Genomic DNA, 24,615 nt, shown 5'->3' on the forward strand with positions numbered 1-24,615 from the left:
CCCCCAAAAAAAAAGAATAGTCCATTTTGCTTTCATGGTGATCAAAAAAAAGTTTTGTTTTGTTGAGAGCAGCATGTTAATAAGCCCTTAAACATTGGTCTAATTGCTCTGTGCAGAGTGCCAGACAATACTGATGGAGCTGCTCGTTGCCATGGTGAGTGACAGGATCACAGCGGAGGAACTTGCCCTGTTGACACGCCTCTTCCTGGATAAGACTCCGCCCACTGTAAGTGCAACCCCACTTAGCATTTAAATGTGGTATTGTGTGCCAAAAACACTGCTTCTGTATATTTTTCCACAGAAAAGGAAAAGGTTTGAAACTACACAATACAAATGTGATCAGTGTGATCGAACAGGTTTATTTTTAGCACGGTGTCAGAAAGTGGACTGATGCAGAATGCCAGCCTTTGGATTGTCAATGCTGATATGAGTCAACCATGCTACGTTCATTATCATTCGTTTTTTTCAAGCATCTCTTTATGTACTTTGTTTCTGATTGCCAATCCTTTACTTCTGAGCACCTCTCCTGTCTTTAACACTCTAATTTACTGGTTTATGTGGTTTCTACATACTGTAGGTTAAAGATACAAAACACAAAGACTATTATTATAAATCTAGATATAAAGCGTTAGAATAATGATCTCAGTGATCATCTAGTCAGTTGTGGGAAAACTAGTCGACTAGGTGTTCATCCTGACACTTCTCTTGTATATTCGACATTTAAACATATAAATTTTGTGTTTTCTTGATTTATGTTGAACTGCTGTATCTAATCCTTGTATTATCAGGCTGTTTCCTGGCACCTACTGTTAGTGTTGTCTAAAGTACACAGATACACACGGGCGTGTTTGAAAGCCGCGTCTATCAGCAGATCCGTCTATGAGCAGTTATGTTAGGGATCCGCTGATAGACGCAGCTTTCAAACGCTCCCGTGTGTATCTGTGTAAGCACTCGGTGAAGAGCGTGAACGTCATCAGTGTGTGAATTTCATGAAACCTGTCAATTGGTCATATTTGCGAAGATTGCATTACGTCGGGCAGCACATTTCAGTGTGGATTGCTGCTCGAGTTCAACAAGTTTTGAAAGAAGTCTTTTCTGCTCACCAAGGGTGCATTTATTTGATCAGAAATACTGTAAAAATAGTAATTAGTATAGTGAAATATTTTTTCCTATCTAAAATAACTACTTTTTATTTGAAAATGTAATTTATTTCTGTGATGTAAAGCTGAATTTTCAGCATTATTACTCCAGTCTTCCTTCAGAAATCATTCTAATATGCTGATTTGTTTTTGCGTTTGCTTATTAATGATGAAAACAGTTGTGCTGCTTCATATTTTTGTGGAAACTGATATATTTTATTTTTCAGGATAAAAAAAAAAACAGCATTTATTTGAAATAGAAATCTTTTGATCAATTTAATGCATGCTTGCATTAAAAAAAGTCCTACTGACCCTAAACTCTTGAATGATATATGATAAGTATAAAACCTCAATTTCAGCAAACACGGCTCATATTTTCTTCATGAAATGCAGAAATCTTTATTTTGTTTTCATCATCCGTAGGAGATCTTGCTGAGAGGCTTGCTTCAGATTGTGGAGGCTAATGCAGACACGGAGCCGCTCTACTTCATGTCTTTTCCCATGATCCCTGGCGCAGGGGTCCCCGGCTTGAGCTCCTCTCCTGGGATTAGGCCTCATGGGACGGCTGGTGGTAAGGGTGGAGTAAACACTCTTTTGAGGGGTAAATTACCGCTGGGCCGTGGTGAAGCAGACATGAGCAGGCCCGGTCATCTGCGCAGCTCTCCCTGGCATACGGCACCCTTCCACCTGCCCTTAGTGGGACAGAACTGCTGGCCTCACATGGCGAGTGGCTTCAGCGCCTCGCTGTGGGTACGAGCGGGGAAGGATGAGGATGGGCGTTATAAGAAGGGTAAGAAGAAGAGCATTATTTTTTTGAGGTTTATAATGCAGATTAGTATTATTTATATGTTATAGCATTTATTTATATTTTAAATTCTTTTGTTTTTGTATTTTTAGTTTTAGTAATATTGTTGTGTGATTTTTCTTTTTTTTTCTTTTCTAGTTACCTTTTATTTTTATTTCAGTTTTAGTACTTGCACTTAAACTTAAATTTAGTTGCCAAGGCAACATTTTAAGTTTTTTTTTTTAAGTTTTTGATCATTATGTTTCACTTAAGCTTTAAAACAATTCTGGACAATATTTTTTTATAGTTTAAGTTTTAGTAGTGTTATGAGAGTTTATTTTTCGTTTTTTTTTATATATATATATATATATTTCTCTTTAAATTATATTTATTTAGGTTTTAGTTATATTAGTCCTTAAAATAATTTGTTATTTGCCAAGGCAAATTAGTTTTTCATCATTAATTCAGTTACAGACAACATTTTTAATAGTTTTAATTACATTTTTAATAGTGTTGTTTGTTTTTTATTCGGGTTTTTCTTTTATTTTTATTTTTTATTTCAGTTTTTGTAATTTAAGTTTGTTTTTCATATAATATTTGTTTTATTTTGTTTCACCTTTAATTCAATTGCCGAACATATGCGTTTGAATAGATTTATTTTTAGTTAACAATAACAGCCCTGAAACATGAACACCATCCCACTATATCTAAGAGGAGGTTTGCTGAGTTAGTTTGGCTGTGTGTTGCAGAAGAGGAGGCGTCTCTGTCAGAGGAGGCCCTGCATGGTCCCGCACATGTCACGGAGCAGCAGACAGACAGATGTCTCCTCCATGTCCTCTCCATGGGCTCTAAGGCGCTGATGCTTCAGGTGTGGGTGAACATCTCCACCGGAGCCTTTACCTTCAGGTGAGTGACATGGCAAAATTTGAACTTAAAGTTTTTTCTTCCTCAAAAGTGGATGCCAGTGGTGTTTCAGGAGGGCAGTAGATCTTACACAATCCACTGCAAATTGCAATGAACTATAACTCCTTTCTGATATAAAACACTATTTTGCATCGTCTTAGCTACTCCTGATGGATAGATTTAAGTGTCATTCTACATTATATTTTTTTCCTCATGTTGAATAACTAATAGGATTCCTGTAGCTAAAACAGTAGCGGCCATGGGTTTGATTATTATAATATTTAACATTAATGAAGTAGCAATGAATATCTGTTAACAGTAGTAGCACTGTGAACTAACATGAACATGAGCATTTTTATTAACTAAAATGAACAAAGGTTAATAATTGCTGTAAAAATATATTGCTTATTTTTAGTTCATGTTAGTTAATGGGACCTTATTGTAAAAGTGTTACCAATTTTTTTAGGGAATGCATGAACTGATCAAATGTATATTTTGAATGCAGTGTAAAGGCGTCTTCCAAATGCATAAATTTAAATGTAATTACAGTAATAATTTTTGGAAAGAAAATAGGTTGTGAATGCTGTTTTGTGTTGGGTAAAAAAAAGAATACTCTGTGCACCTTTAAAAAAAAATTTTTGATGTAGATTTCTCACTTTCAACATACTAACTAATACTAAACTAAAACTAAAATTTAAATAAAAATAAACCTAAATAGCTAATTTAATAATAATAATAATAATAATAAAATCTAAATAAATACATAGATAAAATCTATTTCAAAATAATAAATGATTGAAAAAAAAAAACATATATATAAAAGCTATAATAATAAATAAATAATAGTAAAATAACACTGGCTTGAGAATGTTATTGTGTGTGCTTTTGGAAAAAATGATTCATTTGCAAGGTTGGCATCTTCCAGCTGCTGCTTGTAGTTTCTGTGCATGAGCTCCAAAATGTATGTTTATGTTTTCCATGCTAAATTACAAAAGTAACTCTTTGTTTATGAATTCAGGATTTGCATCGATCCAAACGATGAGATGAAGGCGGGTCTGCTGGCCCAGGCGGAGTCTGGAGATGGTGTGCTGACGATAGGCATGTGGCAGCACTTGGCTCTTACGTACACACAGCAGCCTGAGGGCAGGAAGAACGTCCACGGTCAGCTGACCCTCTGGGTGAGCGGCATTCGGTGAGTCTGCCACTGCAATTAGTTGGTGGATGATTTAAATGGATAGTTCAACCAGGGCTGCAGACATCAGTTTTTATGCAGTCAGAATCATGTTTTAATCAAGCCTTCCTGTGCCACATACAGGAAGTGTGACGTCTCGCTAGACTTCACTCTGCCCAGGAAGTCCAGTTTGTCATCAGACAGTAATAAGACCTACTGTATGCTTGGACACTATCAGCACTCCTCAGAGGAGCAGGCCAGCCCAAGTGCATGCTGGGATATGGGCACATTGCTGCTCTTTAATGGTATGAAACCAGTTCTCATAGACCTTCCCTACGGTATATAATGATATCCCCTTTGAAATGTTTGTGGTTTTCATCAGATCAATCACACATATATTTTTAATTAAATCTAAAACTATTAAAAACATTCTTATTAAATGAAATTAAGCTGAAAATAAACTGCTGAAAAAAGCTGAAAAGTTCAAACTAAACAAAAATGAGAAATGTTGACTTGGCAACTAACTGAAATAAGTTAATTTGTCTTTTTATCTCACAATTTTGATTAGTTTTTTTTCTAGCAATTCTGAACTTGCAATGACCTTTTTTTTTTTTAATGTTTTGTTCCATGGCGGAAACAAAAAAAAAAAGTCAGAATTGCGAGAGAGAAACTTGCAATTGTGTGGGGGGAAAAAAAAAAGTCAGATTTCTCAGTTTATATCTCAAAAAAGTCCTATAAAAAAAACATTTTATTGTGGTGGAAAATGGGGCATAGATTAATAAAAGCTGTGAGAAATAGTTAGCTGATGCATTAAATAATGTTGACAAATGTTACCTACAAAAAAACAGTAATAGTATATAAATAGTAATCAATATCACTGCTTCGTGGTGTTGGAAAGATTATTTGTATGCGCTTTCAGTGGCAGTGATGTTGTTGGTAACGTGGGATTTTCCTGCTGCTGGAAGTTTCTGTGTGTGAGCCACAGATTCTCCACATTCCCTCCACACAACACACTTTTCTTAACAGAATAGCCATTCTGTTGCTACTAATAGGTCATGAATGGGCCCAGTCCAGCCGTTCCCAACTTATGAAACGCTCTAATGTGATTATGTGGTCCAGTGCTGCCCTCAATGTTTTTTTCCCCACTTTGTTTATTTGTCTTTAGGTCACAGCATTTCATCCACCACACTCTCTATTATTTTTCTTTCTTGTCTATTGTCGTTTGTCAATTCACATATTTTAGATTATATAGCGCAATGTCAATATTGTTGCACTAACTTGTCTGTAAAATATATGTTTTTGGTCTTGCCATTTTTTTTATGTCATGAGAGCGGTTTTTATCAAGACAAACTTTGAAGGACTTATTTTGTAAAATGGAAAAATATATATATATTTTTTTTATCATAAGTACATTTAATGAATATTTTTTAGAGTTGCATAAACAAATTGGTTGGTCTTTTTTTCAAAATTGAATTTCATAAAATGTTTGTATTTATTATATTATTTGTTAAAGCTGATATGGCAACTATTATAACTATTAGAAACATATTTGTTAATTCAAATGAAGCTGAAATAAAATATAAACGTTAGATCCAAAACCTAAACTAAACAAAAATTAGAAGTGTTGCCTTGTCAACTAACTGAAATAAGTTTACTTTAAATTGGTGCACTAAAATTAATAACTGGAAATAAATAAAAATAAATTAAATCTAAATACTAATTTAAAAACAATAATAACAGTGACAAAAAAAACTTCATAAATCTTAAAACATTGAAACATTCTTCATTTTTTAAATTGTTCATGTATTTTTTTTTATATTTTTGTGAAAAATGCAGGCATGTTTTCCACCCTTACTGTATTTTCATTAAAACAACACAGAAGAATTATATTTAATTGTTTAATTTATATGCAACAATACAGTATACAGTAATAAACTGTGATATTTGCCTACATATAAACTGGTTATTGGTTGTTTTAGGCTCCAGAATTGACACTGCGGAGGCTTTTTACCTGTTTGCCAGCGGGCCTGACCTCACCTCCATCATGCCCTGCAAGTACGGCAAGCCTCATGGGACACTATCCAAGTACGTGACACAGGAGGGTCTTCAGTGTGAGCAGATACGAGAGCTCCTCATGAGGAATACAGACGTTGACATCGCACCTCTTATTGTAAGCCACTGCATCTATGAATTTATTTTATTTTTTCCCAAATGTCACATATTTCACCAGAACACTTATGCAAATGTATCTGGCAGTGACATAGTTCAATAGCTCGTTTATCTCCTTCACTGCCACTGAAAAGCAGGCAACATTATTTGTCCATTTGTACATCATTTGCTGCTTGTTGAAGTGCCTTCTCTGTGCAGTTTTACCCACTGACATCTTAATTACCGGTGATTTTACGCGTCTGCATGCTGTTCCAGGTGTTCCTATGCTAATGCATTACATGCTCGATAATTACTGCCATCAGAAAAAGTCATTTCAGCACAAACCTTCATTCCTCATGGATGAATATGCTTTTTTTTCAGATCTTTTCTGACAATATCTAGTGCTAATATAAAGTATTGTACACATTTATCTAAAGAAATCTTGTCAGTAACCTGTCCAAGTTATATTTCACCTCGAGATTGAAAGAAAAACATTAACCCTGTCAGCCTGATATATGAAATAATAGTCAGAAAATCAAATTTTTTTTAAATGGAAGACTTTATTGAACCTTAAACAATAAAATAAATAAGAAAATCTTTAGACAAAATGTAAAACAAGTTTGCATATTTATTTTATCGAGTATCATGTTTTGGTACATATATGGCTCATATAGTGAGAATATGAAGAGAAAAATCAGTTTTTATTCAGAGGCCCAAACTGATAAAAAATTACTTAATTTGGTGCAGATGCTGATATTTATATATGGCCAAAAAGTAAGATGAAATTCTGAAGCTTCTAATGTAAATCAATGAGATCTTTATAACAGTACAGCAAATACTTGCATAAAATTATATAAATATCAGTCGTCACTCTGTATCTCCAATAATAGGTCTGAGTAAGATGAGATGCTTAGTTAGTAATCAAACATATAATGCAATGCAATCCAATGATGATTGAGAGATGAACAAATAAACGCTCCTCAAAAGGTCCTGATGATCAGATTTGAGACGCACTGATTTTTCTACAAAATTATTGATGTAGAATCAAGTAAAGCCAAGCTGCTTCATCTGGAAATATTACTTACAATATCAAAGATATTCTTACATTTACTATATAAATAAAGATTTAACAACAAAATGACGCGTGAAGCAAGAGCTGAAGGTGGACATTTGCACAATTTTACTAAAAGACCTTTTACTTGCTGAAAAAAAAACTCTAAACTATAAATCAGGCAACAGAAGGCACGATTGTGGGCAACAGGCTTAACAGCAAAGTTTGAAAATGTTGATTATTTACAGGCCTTAGAAATTCACTTAGTAAATATGAAACGGTAGGCTTTATAGGGTTAATAATATATTGGCATAAAAAATGAAGCCTATGTTTCAGGACAGTCAAGAATTTCCATTACTGTAGAGAAGGCAAACCTCACCGTTAGGAAAACCACTCGCTTCCACTTACTACTCTCACATTTAGTCCCACACTGCAAATCTGATCAGACCTTTAGATCTCTATGTTAGAGCCTGCATGCAACATTGAACTTTCATTTCAATCCGAACAAGAAAAATACTTTCCTTTGCCTGCATCTCAACATATGTGCATTTGTGTTTTTGCAGGAGAGTTTAGCAGTAGTTTATGCCCCCAGCATGCCGTCTCTCTACACCATATATGAGCCGGTGATCCGTCTGAAGGGCCAGGCCAAGTCAACGGTGGCTTCCCAGCGGCCCTTCAGTGCCAAAGAGCTTCAGAGCTCCATCCTGGAGCCTCCTTTCCTCAGGACCATGATGCCCTGCCAGGCTCTCGGCCTACACAGCGTCCTGCACAAGATCGGAGGCTCCGGCGCTTTTGTCTTCCTGTTTGCTCGGGTATGTGTTTGTCTGCATATTCATCACTAGAAGAGACCAGGAACGTGTGGAATGAGTTATCTGTCACTGCACTTCTGCACACAAACACACAATGGTTATGCATTTTGACCAGATCTTTTAGTTGAACTCCTTTTGTTGATGCTTTTTAACAAGAGGGATTAAAAAAAAAAAAAAAAAGACAATAAAGCAGTATTTGTTTCAACATATAAACAGAGATATCATGATCAGGTGAAAGTATTTCTTACTCTCTGAATCAGTCATACATTTTTTTAAATTAAAACATTATTAATATTTATACCATTATTTAATATAATGGATGTACTATTATAGTTTTACTATTATATTTTATTTTGTATATTTTCTGTTTTGATTTTAAGGTTTTAGTATTTTTTTTAAGTATGTCTTTGTAGTTTTTATTTATTAGTTTTAGTAATTTTAGTGCTCAGAAATTAGAAAAGTTGCCTTTGCAACTTGCTGAATTAAAATAAGATTCCGTTTTTCTATATTTTATTTCATGTCAACGTCATATGTAAAAAAAAAAAAATTGTGAACTTCTTGAATGCTGATTCACAAAAGCTCTGACTGTATTTGATGGCTGTGCTTTTTAATCAAAGCAGTAATGTTTGAGAGGCTGAGGTAAATCTGAATATTATGCTTTAAAGTCTCTAGTGAAGGTATCTTCAGTCTTTCCTTCATATTCCAGTACACAGTTTTTGCTGGTAATGTAATCTGATAATGTTTCTTTCATTCAGAGGGCAAAATTGGATTTTTGGTCAGCATGTTCTGGCCCGGGACGTTCTCTTTCACACTGCGTTCCCTCACATTATCCTTCAGACAGCTCTCGACAGTCATCTCAAAGCCTCGCTTTGTGTTTCTATCTTTCTCTCTTTCTCTCTCAGTCTCTCATGATAACAAAAACACAGAAGCACATATTACTGTTTTTAAACTAACATGCACTACCATTCAAAAGTTTGGGGTTAGTAAGAAAAATAAAACTTTTATTCAGCAAGGACACATTAATTTGATCAAAAGTGACAGACAGTAAAGGCATTTATAATGCTACAAAAGATTTCGGTTTCAAATAAATGCTGCTCTTTTGAACTTTCTATTTAGCAAAGAATCATGACATTTGTGGTGTTTACTCCATAATTTTGAGTAAGAAAAATTATTGACATGATCTAAACCATATATGTTGAAAAGCAACTAGTGTGAACCTTGCTGGGTGAGACCAAAAAAATAATTAAGGAGCAATGCTAATTAAGATAGCAACAGATGCTCATCCTTGGGTATGATGCCAAATAACTGACATTTATTAAATGATTAAATTTAGTGCAGATGGATCTAGTTGAGTTAGGTTTAGTTTGGCGCGCACGTTTGTTTCGCAGGCAGCATTAATAATCAAGTGTTGTTAGCTGAGGCTTCCTCTGTTCTGTGTGTTATAACACTGATCTAAGCTGATAGCCCACTTCATATTCACAATGTGATGTATTTCACGCATACAGTGATTTTAACGTCAGAATCACATTGTGCTTAACTCTTTCTGTCTGTCTGTTGTTTCTCATAGGTGGTAGAGTTGAGCGACTGTGAGAAAACTCAATCTCTGGCGCTGCAGCTGCTGCTGTCTCTGGTTAAAACCAACCAGCATCGCACTCATGAGATGCAGTGTTACCACGGCTATTCCATGATTCACCAGGTTCTCATCAAGCCCAAGTGCATTGTGGGATACCACGTTCTGAAGGTGAGTTTTAGCCTATGCATTATATATTAACAGTATTTTTAGAATTATTTTACAATTTAAAATTAAGCAGCAGCATGAAAATCGTAATATTTTATTCTGCTTTTTATTTGGTCAAAGTTTCCTAGAGATGACTCTTAATTGAACATGATAGTTCCTTTAATTAAAAATCTTTTGGTACATATTAATTATCATAAATTAGCTGGAAATTTATTTTAATTTTTTATTTTTCAGCGCTCCGCTGCTTTAGTTATTTTAGTATCATTGATATACTATTATAGTCTTTGTTTACATTTTTTATTATATATTTTTTCACTTTAATCTTAAAATCTAGTAATTTTGTTGTATGCTTTTGTCATTTTTATTTTATTTTTTTAAAAATATATTTATATATTTTTTGTATTAGTTTTAATTTAATTTTATATTTATATTTTTCTGTTTTCATTTTGTTGTATGTTCTTGTAATTATTGTTTTAAAAAAACATGTCTATATAGATTTTATAATTTTTTTTTAGTTTTGATTTTATTGTAGTACTTCAATTTAAAATAAATAAAAATGAGAATTTTTTTAAAATTTAATTTTAGTTAACTTTCATTATTTCACTTTTAGATTTTCTGTTTTTACTTGAATTTTAGTTAAAGTTGTAGCAATTTTGTTGTATGTTTTTGTATTTTTGTATTTGTTTAAATATTTTGAGGTAACTTTTTATTTCAAGTAACAAAATGTTTTGTTTTTTTTAATGGCTTCAGTTTTAGTTAACTAATAAATCTGTGCACTTGTACAGTTGTTGTACTAAACAGCACACCCTGCTGGTTGTCACGTTTAATGCAGACTGACAGTGAGAATGTTTTGTCCCTCAGTATATTCTTGTTTTCTGAAATACATCAGATTAATGAGACTGAAAAATACTTGCTCTGTTTTTGCCTTCTGAATACTGCTGAAGTTTGATTTTAGACTGCAGCTCAGCAAATGTGTGTGTGTGTGTGTGTGTGTTATAGACACTGTTGGACGGCTGCTGCAGCGGGTCAATCCTTGCGATCGGAGAAGACAGTCAGTTCCATCTGGATGCCGAATCCACTGTGGTGCTGCAAGATCTCAGACTACTTTCTGAAATACTGCTGGACTGGAAGATATGGGCCAAAGCACAGGTACACACTCACATCTGAATGAGAACATACCATAGAGTTTGGTTATTTTTATAGAGAGCTTATTGTAGTGGCTGTGTGTGTGTGTGTGTGTGAGATAGTGTGGCGTGTGGGAGACGCTGCTGACCGCTTTAGAGATCCTCATCCGGGTGCATCATCCTCAGCAGATGTTCAACATACGACAGCTTCTCAAGGCCCAGGTGGTTCATCGCTTCCTGCTCGCCTGCCAGGTGCTTCAGGTGAGATGTTCATTACACAGACAAACACATAAGGTCTAGTGAGTTTAGATTGTAATTTTTTTCTTAAGTCTTTCTCAAGTTTTCTGTCGGCTGTCCATGAGAGTCAACTACTGATGCCACAACTTTTTGGTAAAATTTCAGTTTTGGCCGAAAAAGTTTTGCTGTTCCTACTATCCAGTTATTGCAATAAGCTTTGTTTTTTTGTTATTTTTATATGAAACAGTCTTAGCTTTTCAAAATCAAATTTTTTTTTTTAAAGAAATTCAAACAACTGTGGTTTTGATGCTCTTTATTGTGGCCTGACATTACTGTAGCTGCATCAGTCAAGCGGCACTTCGAAAAATGTCAGTAAAACTTCGTATTTCCCTAATTTCCTGCCATTCAGTGTCCATAAACGCTAGAAAAAAATAAGCCTGGAGAGATGCATTTTACTAAATATATGCTCTATATTTTTCTTAAACTGCTGTCTTCATTATTTAATATATGTCTGAATAATTCTGCCATGATAACTTACATTTTTTAATATTTCAACACCAAATTAATTTATCAAAAAAGTATGTGTATATATTTATATCAGAACATGCTGACCAAAAATCCAATTTTGCCTTATATATTTTTTTTTTTTACATTTTAATGTATTATTTTTTATTTTTTGGAATGTTGATTGATTTTTAAATACATTGAATAATTAGTTGATTATTAAATAAATTAAAACTTTTCGGTTTTCTGCTAAATGAAAACTTTCAGTTTTCAGTGTTTCAAAAAAAAAGTGATTTCAGCGCATCATTAGAAACATCATGGAGAAAGAGTATGAAACATACAACCAAGTGCCATTCACGATGTAATTAATGCAGGAAAGAAGACCATAATGCATTTTGGAACATCATCTTTATTATTCTCATAGGAGCATCGGGACGAGTACCTGACCTCCATCCCACAGGAGGTCTGCCTCTCGTTTGTCAAAATCATCCAGGAGGTTTTGGGGTCTCCTCCGGACCTGGACCTGCTGCGGCTGGTCTATAATTTCCTGCTGGCTGTTCACCCCCCCACCAACACATACGTCTGCCACACCCCCACCAGCTTCTACTTCTCTCTGCACATCGGTGAGCAAACCTTCAGAAAACCCCAGTCTGATCAGAATGAGTCATTAAAGCAATAGTTTATGATCATTCTGTCATCATATGACTTCATTTCTTCTGTGGAACACAAAAGAAGATGATTAGCAGAATGTTCATGCTACTTTTGCCTTATTGATCCACAGAAGAAGAAAAATTATACAGGTTTTGAGACAGCGAAATCTTTTTTGACCTTAACTCAGGGTTTCCGCGGGTCCTTAAGTCTTTAAATTTAGTTTTATAAATTAAGGCCATAAAAATTCTTAAATAGTAGAAGAAAGTCTTAATTAGGATTTCAAGAGGTTTTAAATTTGGGGACGGAAAGACCAGAATTGCGACTTGCCTTAATGTGCCGATTAAACTTCAAAAGGTGATGTTTCTGGCCTTCTGATTTAAATAAGGTATAATTTCTAACCATATTTATACGCATTTATAGCAATGCTGATAGTATTTTGACAGTCAAAAGGGAAAAAATGCATAGATCATGTTTATCTCGAGATTTCTGACAAGCAGGTTAACCTGCTTTATTTTCATTTTATGGTTGCAGTAGTCTAGCATCGAGCTTACAGCTCATTCTTCCTCATTAGTAATCATTCTTTCTGCATATCCTGTGTAGATTTGATAGTAAACAAGAACATTTTAGTTCATGCATGTTTTTTTTCATCAGATGGTAAGCTGTACCAGGAGAAGGTTCAGTCCATGATGTACCTGCGGCACTCCAGCAGTGGAGGGAAATCAGCCTGCAGCTCTGTGCTTTCACTGTCTCCCACCGTCTTCACAGAGACGCCCGCTGAAGGTAACGCATAACTGCCGCCCATGAGAAGGTCAAAATAAACAAAAAGTCATGCTTACTCATTCTGTTGCACTTTACAAGCATTATTCATTGAAAATGTCCTTGTCTGACTGGATGCCACTGCTGCGCCTTAAGCTTTGAAACACGTGACCTTTGACGAATACAAATCAATCACAGCGCTGACCTGCCTGTCAAGTCAAATCAAATTCATTCATATAGTGGTTTTCACAATGCGCTTATTTGAAAGCAGCTTTAGAGAAAATCATGATTTTAATGTTTATATTATCTTATTATCTTCATGCCTTATAAGCCAGGCTTCCTTCCAAGGATTTGTTTGGGAGGGAAGGCTTAGTGCATAGCGTATAAGTCTTTTTTTTGTTTAGCTTTAGTGCATAAATTCTATATTGATACTTAAAATGTCACAAAAACTAGTCTGGAAACACTTATTGTCAAATCTGAACACGAAAAACTTGTCATTGTCAAACTTGTCCTGAAAACGTAGATTCTGACTAAATGTTGTGTTTTTTGGTCCCACAGTACGCCACGCTTCGTCCCCCGAGCATGGAGATGAAGATCTGTCACTGCGTCCCCCAAGCATGGGCCCGTCTCCACACTCTTCTCCAGCCCTGATGCCCCGTCTGACCCATGGGAGCGTGACGGGGACCGCCAAGCCTGAAGAAGGGACGTCCCTGAGTACCCAGCAGGACCTGGGCAGCACGGAGACCTTGAAGCGAGGAGGAGATGAGCTCCTCAGCAGCTGTGAGTCTGCAAAGACCATTTGTGATTCCCAGGATGTGGGCGGTGATGAGGAGGGCAGTGTCGTGGGAAACCAAACGCCATTCATCAATGTAGAGGAGGAGCACGACAGCAGCCTGCCAGACTCTGAGGACCATTTCGATTGGACCAGCGAGGAAGCGCCACGCCGGCCAGACAGCCTGAAGGGAATCCAGTCCTTCCAGAGGAGCCACAGTAACCTGGCCAGTCTGGGTTTGGCTTTTCCCGCACAGAACGGCTCTCTGACTATTGCTCGCTGGCCCACCGTGGCTGACCGTGCCGCTCCACCGGATGACTGGGAAAGTTACACCTACTCACCCGGGTATGACAGCAAGGCGGACTCCAGTAATGACAGGTACTCTGAAAACACCAGATGATTTTATATTGTTGAAAACCCTAGCATTTTGAATGTGGAGGTGAAAAAATTGTAGCCAGCATATTAAACATGATAAAACTGAAGTAGCAAAATATCTTTTCTTCTGGATTGTGATGTATATCCGAGTGTAACGGATTATCGAGAAAGAAAAATGTAGGGCTGTGCCTAGGGATATGCCGGTATCAGATTTTCATGTTGCGATTAATTGCTCATGCTTTTATCACGGTATACGGTATTCTCACAATATTTAAATTTAGTTTTTAAAAAAAAAGTGCTGTCATAATACAGTATAACAGGTTTAATAACTTTTTTCTTATTACAAAAATAACTGAACATTTAAATGCAATACAGAAAAATGTATAAAGTTAAAAGTTTTACACAGATTAAAGTGCAAAAGAACTATAAAGACCAATAGGTATCACTTTACAATAAGACCTCATTAGTTAACCTTAGTTAATGCATTAACATTCACAATGAGCAATAGCTACATTTGCTACAGAAGTTATTAATCTTTGTTAAAAAAAAAAATACAAGTCTTAGTTCATGTTAGCTCATTAAATAACACAGTTGCAGCTTTCGATTTTAACAACGTGTGATTAAATATTGGAATACCTAAGATTAATGAATGTTCAGAAGAATTTTTCATTGGCAGTTTAACTAATGAATTAACTAATGTTAACTAATGAAGCCCTAATGTAAAGTGTGACCGAACAACAAGGAATCAAAACACTTTCAAACAATATCTAGGGCATGTTGTAGTCCAGATTAAAATGTAAAAAAAGTTTGAAAATAAATAGCCTATTAAGTCAAAATATTTAAGTATTTGGCGCGGTGATGAACATCAGAGCAAATACACAAATCTGAATGGCTATTTAAATCATTTAAACACCATTCAGAAACAGAAAGTAGTGCAGCTGCTTTACTTACAGGGTTTCCGGGGTAACGGCTGCATTTCTGCAGTTTAGCTTCATCTGCTGTCAGAGAGTGAGTGCGCTTTCATCCAGAGCGTCATGCGCTTCTCGTCCGCGCTGGTTTACATCAGAGTGCACACGCGTCTCTCACGCAGCATACAGCGCTGTTGTGCATTTTGACCAGTTGATGGGAAAAGTATTCTTAAAAAGCATCAAAATTCTGAATAATTTGTAATATATACTTATTCACGGTATTTAGAAGTGCCCACGATAACAATATCGTGCATATTCATTACCGTGATATACCGCATTACCGAATACCGGCACAAGTCTAGCTGTGCCTCAGTTCTGTGCATTGTTAGTTGATTGGATGTTGAGGTGTGGGTGACGTTTAATCACATTAGATGATTTTAGAACAAAATGTCTCATCATTTAATTATGATCAATCCACATGAGAAAAGTAATCATTAACCAAAATATTTTTTTATATATATTCTTGCCGTGATAATATTTTAGGCCAAATTATTACACTTCAGTGTTATTTTAGTATAACTGATATGCTGTTGTAGTTTTTGTTCATTTTTGTCTACATCTAATATGTTGAATTAGATTTTTTTTTTTTCTGTTTTCACTTTAACTTTATACTAATATAGTGTTTTAATAATTAAAATGATTATTAATTGTATTATTATTATTCATATATTAATTTTAATTTATTTAGTTTTAGATATTTTACAAACTAAAAGAAAATGAGGAGTGTTGCAACAAGCTGAAATAAAATATTCTTAATATTTAATTTTTTTTATTTTAATTAATGTTTATTTTATTTCAAGTAACTAATAGTGTTTTGTTGTTGTTTTTAGTTTTAGCTAATGATAATAACTTTTAATAATAACATTTAAATAAGCTTTTTAAATGGTTTGTAATGCTTTCTAATAGGGCTGCACAATTAATCGAATTTTCTAATCGCAATTACAATTACATAATCATTCAAAGCAGCAATTAATCATTCAAAGTCCACTTATGTTATTCTGCATGCTTAAGATGCTTTTTTTTCTTTTTCTACATGTTATCTTAAGGGTTTTTCCATTGTTTTAATTTTAGTATTTTAGTATAACATTATAATACCATTCATATTTTTACCTTTTTATTTAAAGAGAAACCAATCCGATGTATATTTGACATTTGAGGCTTAATACTATAGAAAAGCAATAAGTTTTTCAGTTAGTGTTTCAGCTTGTTTATTTTCACATAAAAATATGGCATGTAGTTGCATCAAACAAAGATGTAAACATCATTCATTTAATCGCAAATGAATAATCGCAATTACAATTTCAAAGGAATAATCAACAATTATGATTTTTGTCATAATCGTGCAGCCCTACTTTCTAAGTTAGTGTATCTGTGAAAAGTAGGCATTTACAATAAAATCATGCAAAATAGTTTCATGCACATATCCTTTTTTTGTGTGGAGCTGTCTCCAGTAAGAAAAGCCATTGTGACTGTAGGACAGCCCTGGAAATGGTAGAGTCCCTAGGTAGTGTGCTTACTACTGAACTAGGGAGCGAATTGAGTCACCTCAGAATCGTTTAGACTTTCTCAAATTTGTTGCATGGTGTGTGTGTGTGTAGTTGTTCTAGATGTGTGTAATATATCCAGGGAGCTCTTTTAAATTCCTTGTGATGAATAACACCCTTTAATTATGCTAATTTCTGCCGCTGAGTTTTGGAGATTAATGACTTGTAATATTAGCCTTCATTTATAAGTTACATCATCTCTTTAATGTGCTCTTTCAGTCAACAGTTACTGGGTAATTGCCTCCTGTCTTCGCCATTGCCTTTCCTGCACTAAAGATATATCCCATCTACTGAATAATCACTTACACTCATTAAAAGTTAACGACTTTAACTCTAAACTCCAATCCACAAACCATATTTCGGCCTTACAGATGTGTCTGAGCTGTCATTAGGGCTCTTGTTGGGAAACACTTTGCTTCTTTTTTTATCCAATTCTAACAATGCCGTCTATCAAATATTGATTTCCCTTTTGTTTATACTGTTATCACAGTATGAGTAATTTTATATCATGATAACATTATAGTTATTTTTGTGACAATTCGATAATAAAAAAAAAAGGGTTGTATTTTGCGTGCTGAGTGTTTTTCGGTTAACAGGCTCTGAGTCACCGCTGAAGATCTGACGCTTCTCCACTCCTCAGTGATGATTTCATGTGTGTGTTTTCTGAATCATTCAGGTCCAGTGCTGAAGACTGTCTGGTTCTGATCTGCTGCGGTCTGTATGATCTGCTGAGAGGAGTTCTGCTCCTGCTGCCGGACCTCCTGCTGGAGGAGGTGATGGACAAACTTGTCCAGCCGGAGGCTCTTCTTGTCCTGGTCAACCACTCTTCTCCTCTCATTCAGCAGGGCGTCATGAAGGTCCGCTCGCGTTCAGCTGTCTTTGGGTAGTTGACAAATGAACAGGACTGTTTTAAGGTCTAATTTTAAAGGTCTTGCAGCATGACAGAAGTATTAAAAAAAAAAGAAATATGCCACATGAGCTCAAGAAAACTGCATGCAAAATACTTATAAACATTTAAAAATGCTGTGTAAATTGGTTTTAGATCACACGTTTCAATTAAACTGTTAGACTCCCATGTACTGCATCCACACAAATGTATTTTATGCTTATTAATGTGGAAAATCTTTCTATAATGTGGACAGGACTGAATCAATGAACATGAATCATGCTTCCACATAAATATTATATACTGTGTGCATTTAATAGAATTAAAAACTCTCCCTCTTTTTTATTTTCTCTATTTTTAGGGGAATATATAAATTCATGATCAGTTGTTTTTGAAAATAGCCCCTATTTGATAATGTAAATAATATTTCTATTAACATTCTGTATTTCACAGTTTATCATTAGGATCATCACACTCGCACTGCAGGGCAATTTTTACATTTTGTCCTTGAAATTTCTAAGAATTAAACAATTTAACTAAATAATTTGTTTATGGACAAATTCGGAAAATATAAGATGCACTATTTCCTTTAGGACTGTAAAATGACTGGCCTTTCACTGTTTCTCCATTACTGTTTATCGCATCTGCTGCTTTGGTTTGTTTGATATGGAAATAGTTTGTTAGTTGATTGACCAGTTTTATTGATCTCTCTGATAGATGGGAGATTGAGTAAGGGGTTTTATTTATTTATTTTTATGTCTTATCTCATACATGCATGGATACACAAAACATGTACATTTATTTTTGTAGCTTCTGGACGCCTACTTCAGCCGCGCTCAGAAAGAGCAGAAGGAGAAGTTCCTGAAGAATCATGGGTTTTCGCTGCTAGCCAATCAGCTGTACCTGCACCAGGGCTCACAGGGTCTGCTGGAGTGTTTCCTGGAAATGCTGTTCGGACGACCGGTCGGACTTGAGGAAGAGTGAGTTTGCCAACCATCTAGAACTGAAGACATGACCATGAGTGCTGACAGCCTGATAAGATGCCAGCTATAAATGTTTATTTTATTTTATTCATTTGCTAAATTAAATTGAAGTTTGTATTATTTTTATAAAAAAATATATTATAATGTTATATCTGATATTATATTATAACATTATTATTGTTATATATTATATAATATATTGTTAATAATAATAAATATATTAAATATGTATATATTATTAGAATATAATAATTTGTGTGTGTGTGTGTGTATATATATATATAGCATGTATATGTGTGTGTTTTCTTATTTATAATATAAAAAACTTACTAAATTTAGTTTACAACATTTCTATTTTTAGTTTTTTTTAAGTTGAAGCTCTAAATAGATAACTAATTAGACATTTTTAATAACAAAAACATATAACAAGATTACTAAAACATTGTATTAGTTGAAAATAAGTATTAGTAGTCAAATATATAAAATAATTAAAATCTTTTTAAGTGGGAGAACTTGCACAATTGGTGCCTGACTAAATACTTTTTTGCCCCACTGTATGTATATATATATAAATTGTGAAGACACATTGACAATAGTGGGGGTTTTTTTCTTTGTAAAGATTCTTAATGTTTTAATGTTGCTGAATATTTATTTTAATTAATATTTGTGAAGAAACACATTCAAGGATCTCATGCAAGATTTCTGCTACATGAAACTTGCTTAATTTCTACTAAATGAACCCAGCAGCGTCCTTGTTAATGACGACCACTATTCCCTCTTCTCTCAGTCTGGATCTGGAAGATATGGAGAACATCTCCCCGTTCAGGAAGCGCTGTATCATCCCTGTGCTGGGTCTGCTGGAGAACTCTCTGTATGAGAACTCGCTCGTGCACAACGGCCTGTGTCTGCTTCTGCAGCTGCTCAACGCCTGCCCGAAGCTAGCCGACATCCTGCTGGACCACGGCTTGCTCTATGTGCTCTTCAACACACTGTCCACCCTCAACGGCCTGGAGAACGGGTAATGTACCGTATTTAACATCAGTGATGGGGAAACTGCTTTGAAACTGTAGCTGGCCAGTCTACATGGTGTTGTTCAATTCAATTCAAGTTTATTTGTATAGCGCTTTTCACGGTACAAATCGTTGCAAAGCAACTTTACAGCAAATTAAGTTTCTACAATATTTAGTAGTAGCTTATCAGTGGTGACTGTCAGTCAATATGGCAGAAATGTACGGAAAAATCAATTAAAGACGTAATCAAACAGACGATGAACACTATTAACAGCAATTATTATATGATGCAATCAAACTTATAGCAAAATGTGGTAGTTCTGTATGTTGTTTCAGGGTTGGCATCATCTGAGGTCCTCTGAGGGGTTGCATCATCTCTTCTCAGGTGTTCTGGATCCAGACTGAAGCTTGTGTAAATCCTAGTTACCACGGGATGTTAATCCCAGCAGAAACAGAGAAACAAATAGAGACATAATTAGCGTAGCTGCTGTTCCAACCCAGCAAAATTGATTTGTTCAACCCAAGTTAAAAAATAATAATTTGATCAGATATAACTGCAGTAAAAGATTGAGATGCATTATTTGAATGCTTGGCCAAAGAGATGTGTCTTTAATCTAGATTTAAACAGAGAGAGTGTGTCTGAACCCCGAACGTTATCAGGAAGGCTATTCCAGAGTTTGGGAGCCAAATGCGAAAAAGCTCTACCTCCTTTAGTAGACTTTGCTATCCTAGGTACTACCAAAAGTCCAGAGTTTTGCGACCTTAGGGAGCGTGATGGATTGTAGCGTGGTAGAAGACTAGTTAGGTACGCAGGAGCTAACCCATTAAGGGCCTTATAGGCAAGTAATAACATTTTGTAACTGATACGGAACTTAATAGGTAGCCAGTGCAGAGACTGTAAAATTGGTGTAATATGATCATATTTTCTTGACCTGGTAAGGACTCTAGCCGCTGTATTTTGGACTACCTGTAGCTTGTTATTGTTGTTGCTCTGTAGGATTCCTCCGAATGACTACAAGCTGGTGGTGTGTGACATTCAGCAGCTGTTGGTGGCCGTCACCATCCACTCCTGCAGCTCCTCGGGATCTCAGTACTTCCGCATCATTGAAGACCTGATCACCCTATTGGGCTACATGCAAACCAGCAAAGTTCGGCGCACACAGGGTAAAGAAGACTAATACTTTTATATGGCAATGATATGTGACTTGACATTCAAACAAAATGGGAAATTCTGTTGTCGTTTCAGAAATGGCCACAGCACTGCAGTTCTGCGTGATCCAGGCAGCCATCGATTTCATTAAGACCACGGCCAATCAGGACCCTCAGAAATCCAGCAGCTATGTTCACGTGCCCACTTCACCGCATCACGCTCTACAGCAGAAACGCAAAAGCATCGCAGGTGAGGAGCTTTAGAGGTCAAAGGAGTTGGTGTTTGTCTCATTTATGTGATGCGTTGGGTTATTGAAATGCCTTTAAAAGCATAGTTCACCCTAAAATTTAACTTTGGTCATCATTTACTCACCCTAATGTTGTTATTTTATTATTGTGGGTTATTTTAGTAGTGTTATTTTAGTATCATTAATATACTGTTATGGTTTTTATTAAAATTTTGAATTAGTATTTGAATTTTTTTTCTTTTTGTATTTTCTGTTTTAAGTTTAGTTTTAGTCATTTTGTTGTGCTTTTTTTTTTAGCTATATATTTGTCTATTTAGTTTCTGTTTGTTTTTTAATTGTTTTAGTTATTTTAGGACTTCAAGCTAAACTGTTTTTTTTTTTGTTACATTTATCATTTATTATTTTATTATATATGTTTATTATACTTTCATTATATATACTTTTTAACTTATTTTGAAAAAGTAATGTTAATGTTTTTTAATGGTTTTAGTTAGTTTCATTAATGTTCATTCAGTATATTAAAAAAAATCCATAGTTTTTATTATGGGAAAAACTTTGGAAATGAAATAAAATATTTTCAGATTTTTTTTTAAAAGAGATATATATAACCATTTAAACTAAATTGTTACACCTTTTGTATTCAGGTGACTTTACACATTAAATTATGTTGATAATTTTTTATAAAAAAATGTTTTTTATATCTATTAGTTAGATTTGTTTGAAATTGTAATGTAAAATACATTTCTTTCCCGTAACTCACACATTTTTTAGGACAGAATTTTGTTGGTAAATTTGAATATGCACGTACTAACACACTATAAACACACAAAAGCTGTATTTCCATATCCATATGTCTGTTACATCTCATTCATGTTGTCTTAACCATCAGCCCTGGATGTTACGGATCACCGTTCATGTGTTTCTGTTGTATTATCACCTCCCCTCACACTCCCAAGGTTCAATGGGGCTGAAAGACTCCATAATTCCCCGTATTCCCCGGCAACACTACTGTTCGTACGGCCTGATTCCTCTGCCCTCCCCGTTCAGCTTCCTGTCCCAGGATTCCCCCCTCCCCTCCCCTACCGGAGCAAACTCCTACATGTTCCCCTCAGACACAGGTAGCCTTCGACCCTATCCGCAAAAAACAGGTGACAACATCCTGGCTTTCTCAGGGATGTTGAGCGTGTGCAGTGAAATGATTAAAGCATGTCTGCTGCTCATCCGCCCAGTGTCCTGGACTACTGGTGCCTGTGTGTGTTGTCCTCAATAAACTCAGAGTTGCTCCAGGACTCTTAAGACTCTTCCTGCAACTCTGCCTGTTGATTTATCATTCACATTCTCTCTCATTTACACCTGGCATTAACATCATATATTTTTTTAAGAAATTAATGCTTTGATTCAGCAAGGATTCATTAAATTGATCAAAAGTGACAGGAAATACATTTATAATGTTACAAAAGATTTATATTTCAAATAGATGCTGTTCTTTAACTTTCTATTCATCTGTGAATCCTGAAAAATAAAATGTATCACAGTTTCCACTAAAATATTGGGCAGCACAACTGTTTTCAACATTGATAATAAACAGAAATGTTTCTCGAGCAGCAGATCAGCATATTATACTGATTTCTGAAGATCATGTGACACTGAAGACTGGAGTAATGATGCTGAAAATACAGCTTTGATCTCAGAAATCAATTACATTTTAACATATATTACAATAGAATACAGTTATTTTAAATTGTAGTAATATTTAGCAATTTTACTGTATTTTTGATCAAATAAATACAGCTTTTTTGAGCATAAGAGACTTCTTTCAAAAAATCATACTAGGATGCATGTTGCGTTTCAGGTGTAAATGACAACCTGCCTAGGCTAACCTCTTAATCATCACTTATGGTGGATGTTAATACCTGCATCTGTCTGTCTCTCAGTCTGTCTGTCAGTCTCTGTGTATTTGTGTGATTTATGATGCTCTGCTGTTTACACACAGTTCCTTTAGTTCAGTAAGCATGTTGTTGTGTGTTTTTATCAGGCCGGAGGCGGTTCACGGTGGCCCAGTCAGACTCGCTGCTGACGCGAATGCGCTCGGTGGCCAGCGATGAACTTAACCAGATGATGCAGCGCAGGATGAGTCAAGAAAACCCCATCAGAGCCAGCGAGACGGAGCTGGTCCAGAGACTGCAGAGACTCGTGGTTCTGGCCGTTAATAGACTCATCTATCAAGGTACAGAAGACAAACATCAAATCTGTGATTAATATCTGCTCATAAACATTATCATCCGCTGTGAGCAGCCATTACAAAACACTTGAATGCAATTTACGTGCTTCTGAAAGTATATGCACTACCTACCATGGTACTTTTTTGTTAGTGATAAGAATCAATCCATGTAGACTGAATAAATTTGTCCCAACGCTGACAGTTTGTCATTATTCTCCAGACATCAAACATGATTTCTTTGACTTCCTAAACTTTCCCGAGTCTCCTGATCATTTGATGTCTGTGCCGTTACTTGGCGAGCAGACGACTGATGAGAACGGCTCCACGCAGTCCACCCCAGTCCCACCAAGAAACATGAAGAGCTTCCGGAAAGATATTCTCAAACTAATGATGGAGGGCATAAAGATCGGCTTGGTAAGTTATTTGCAGTAGACATCAGCATGGCAGCAAATTACCCTTTTTTTGTTTGTTACTGGTTTTATTTTTGCATTCAGCACACATTATTTCAGATAAATCAAATGTTTAACTCTGCCTTTGAATCAACATCTTTTTAACTGATGAGACCGTAATCTTTGAATTGTCTTCATTTGGGGGTCTTTCGCAGCAAATATGTATTTGATTATGTATAATTAATTTGATTAATTAATTAGTGTATTATGTAATTCATTAAATGTATTAAAAAAAAAAAAGTTTGACATCCCTATAATTAATAAACAGCAATATTCTCTCACACACACACACACACACACACACACACATACATATATATATATATATATATATATATATATAATATATTATTTTTTTTATTATTTTTTTTATATATATATATATAATATTTTTTTTAAACAATTTTAAGCAAAAAAAAAGTCTTAAGTCTTTTGCTTTTTTTATTTGGCCATTAGGTATCGCAAAGACTGTTTATTATCATTAACTAAAACTTAACTCAATAAAAGTGTTAGTTGAAATGAAGTAAACATTAACTGAAATAAAGTATAAAAAACTTATTTTATTTCAGCTAGTTTTCATTTAGTTTCTAAAACTGAAACTTCATAAAAATTAAATAGTCATGTTAAAAAAAAAAACAGAATAAAGACAAAAAATTACTAAAACAAATTTTTTTATATGAATCTTGTGACAAGAAAGGATTGTGAAAGTCTATTGCTGTGTTAATTTAGTATCATTTATATACTATTATAGTTTTTGTTCATATTTTTAATAGATTTATTTATTTTTTAAATATTTTACATGGTCTTTGCAATACCTAATGGCCAAATAAAAACACAAAAGACTTTAGCCTGTGATAAATAGGAGTGCTCCGATTGATTGGCTACCGATCGCCGTCGGCCAATAATCGCTTTGGGTAGTTTGATCGGCGGTCTCTATAAAGGCCGCTCTCCAAACACACTCAAAGTGCGCACACATAAGGCCGCCTCACATACAG

At 35.0% G+C, this 24,615-nt stretch overlaps 1 protein-coding gene across 1 annotated transcript in view; it reads left to right on the plus strand.

Moving 5' to 3' along the window:
- Positions 1-24,615, plus strand: part of LOC107569426 (lysosomal-trafficking regulator-like) — a 113,813-nt gene that overhangs the window by 62,544 nt on the left and 26,654 nt on the right. The window contains exons 12-31 of the mRNA XM_016255527.1: positions 117-226; positions 1,563-1,929; positions 2,673-2,829; positions 3,845-4,018; positions 4,142-4,302; positions 5,977-6,167; positions 7,760-8,008; positions 9,573-9,746; positions 10,743-10,892; positions 10,991-11,128; positions 12,033-12,231; positions 12,911-13,039; positions 13,574-14,165; positions 17,351-17,531; positions 18,371-18,540; positions 19,331-19,561; positions 20,551-20,717; positions 20,800-20,952; positions 22,986-23,177; positions 23,392-23,585. Of these exons, the coding sequence (XP_016111013.1) occupies positions 117-226; positions 1,563-1,929; positions 2,673-2,829; positions 3,845-4,018; positions 4,142-4,302; positions 5,977-6,167; positions 7,760-8,008; positions 9,573-9,746; positions 10,743-10,892; positions 10,991-11,128; positions 12,033-12,231; positions 12,911-13,039; positions 13,574-14,165; positions 17,351-17,531; positions 18,371-18,540; positions 19,331-19,561; positions 20,551-20,717; positions 20,800-20,952; positions 22,986-23,177; positions 23,392-23,585 (4,079 nt within the window). The remainder of the gene's footprint in view (positions 1-116; positions 227-1,562; positions 1,930-2,672; positions 2,830-3,844; positions 4,019-4,141; positions 4,303-5,976; positions 6,168-7,759; positions 8,009-9,572; positions 9,747-10,742; positions 10,893-10,990; positions 11,129-12,032; positions 12,232-12,910; positions 13,040-13,573; positions 14,166-17,350; positions 17,532-18,370; positions 18,541-19,330; positions 19,562-20,550; positions 20,718-20,799; positions 20,953-22,985; positions 23,178-23,391; positions 23,586-24,615) is intronic.

Source organism: Sinocyclocheilus grahami, unplaced genomic scaffold, assembly GCF_001515645.1.
Source record: "Sinocyclocheilus grahami isolate Dianchi unplaced genomic scaffold, SAMN03320097.WGS_v1.1 scaffold1344.1, whole genome shotgun sequence".
Taxonomy (NCBI): domain Eukaryota; kingdom Metazoa; phylum Chordata; class Actinopteri; order Cypriniformes; family Cyprinidae; genus Sinocyclocheilus; species Sinocyclocheilus grahami.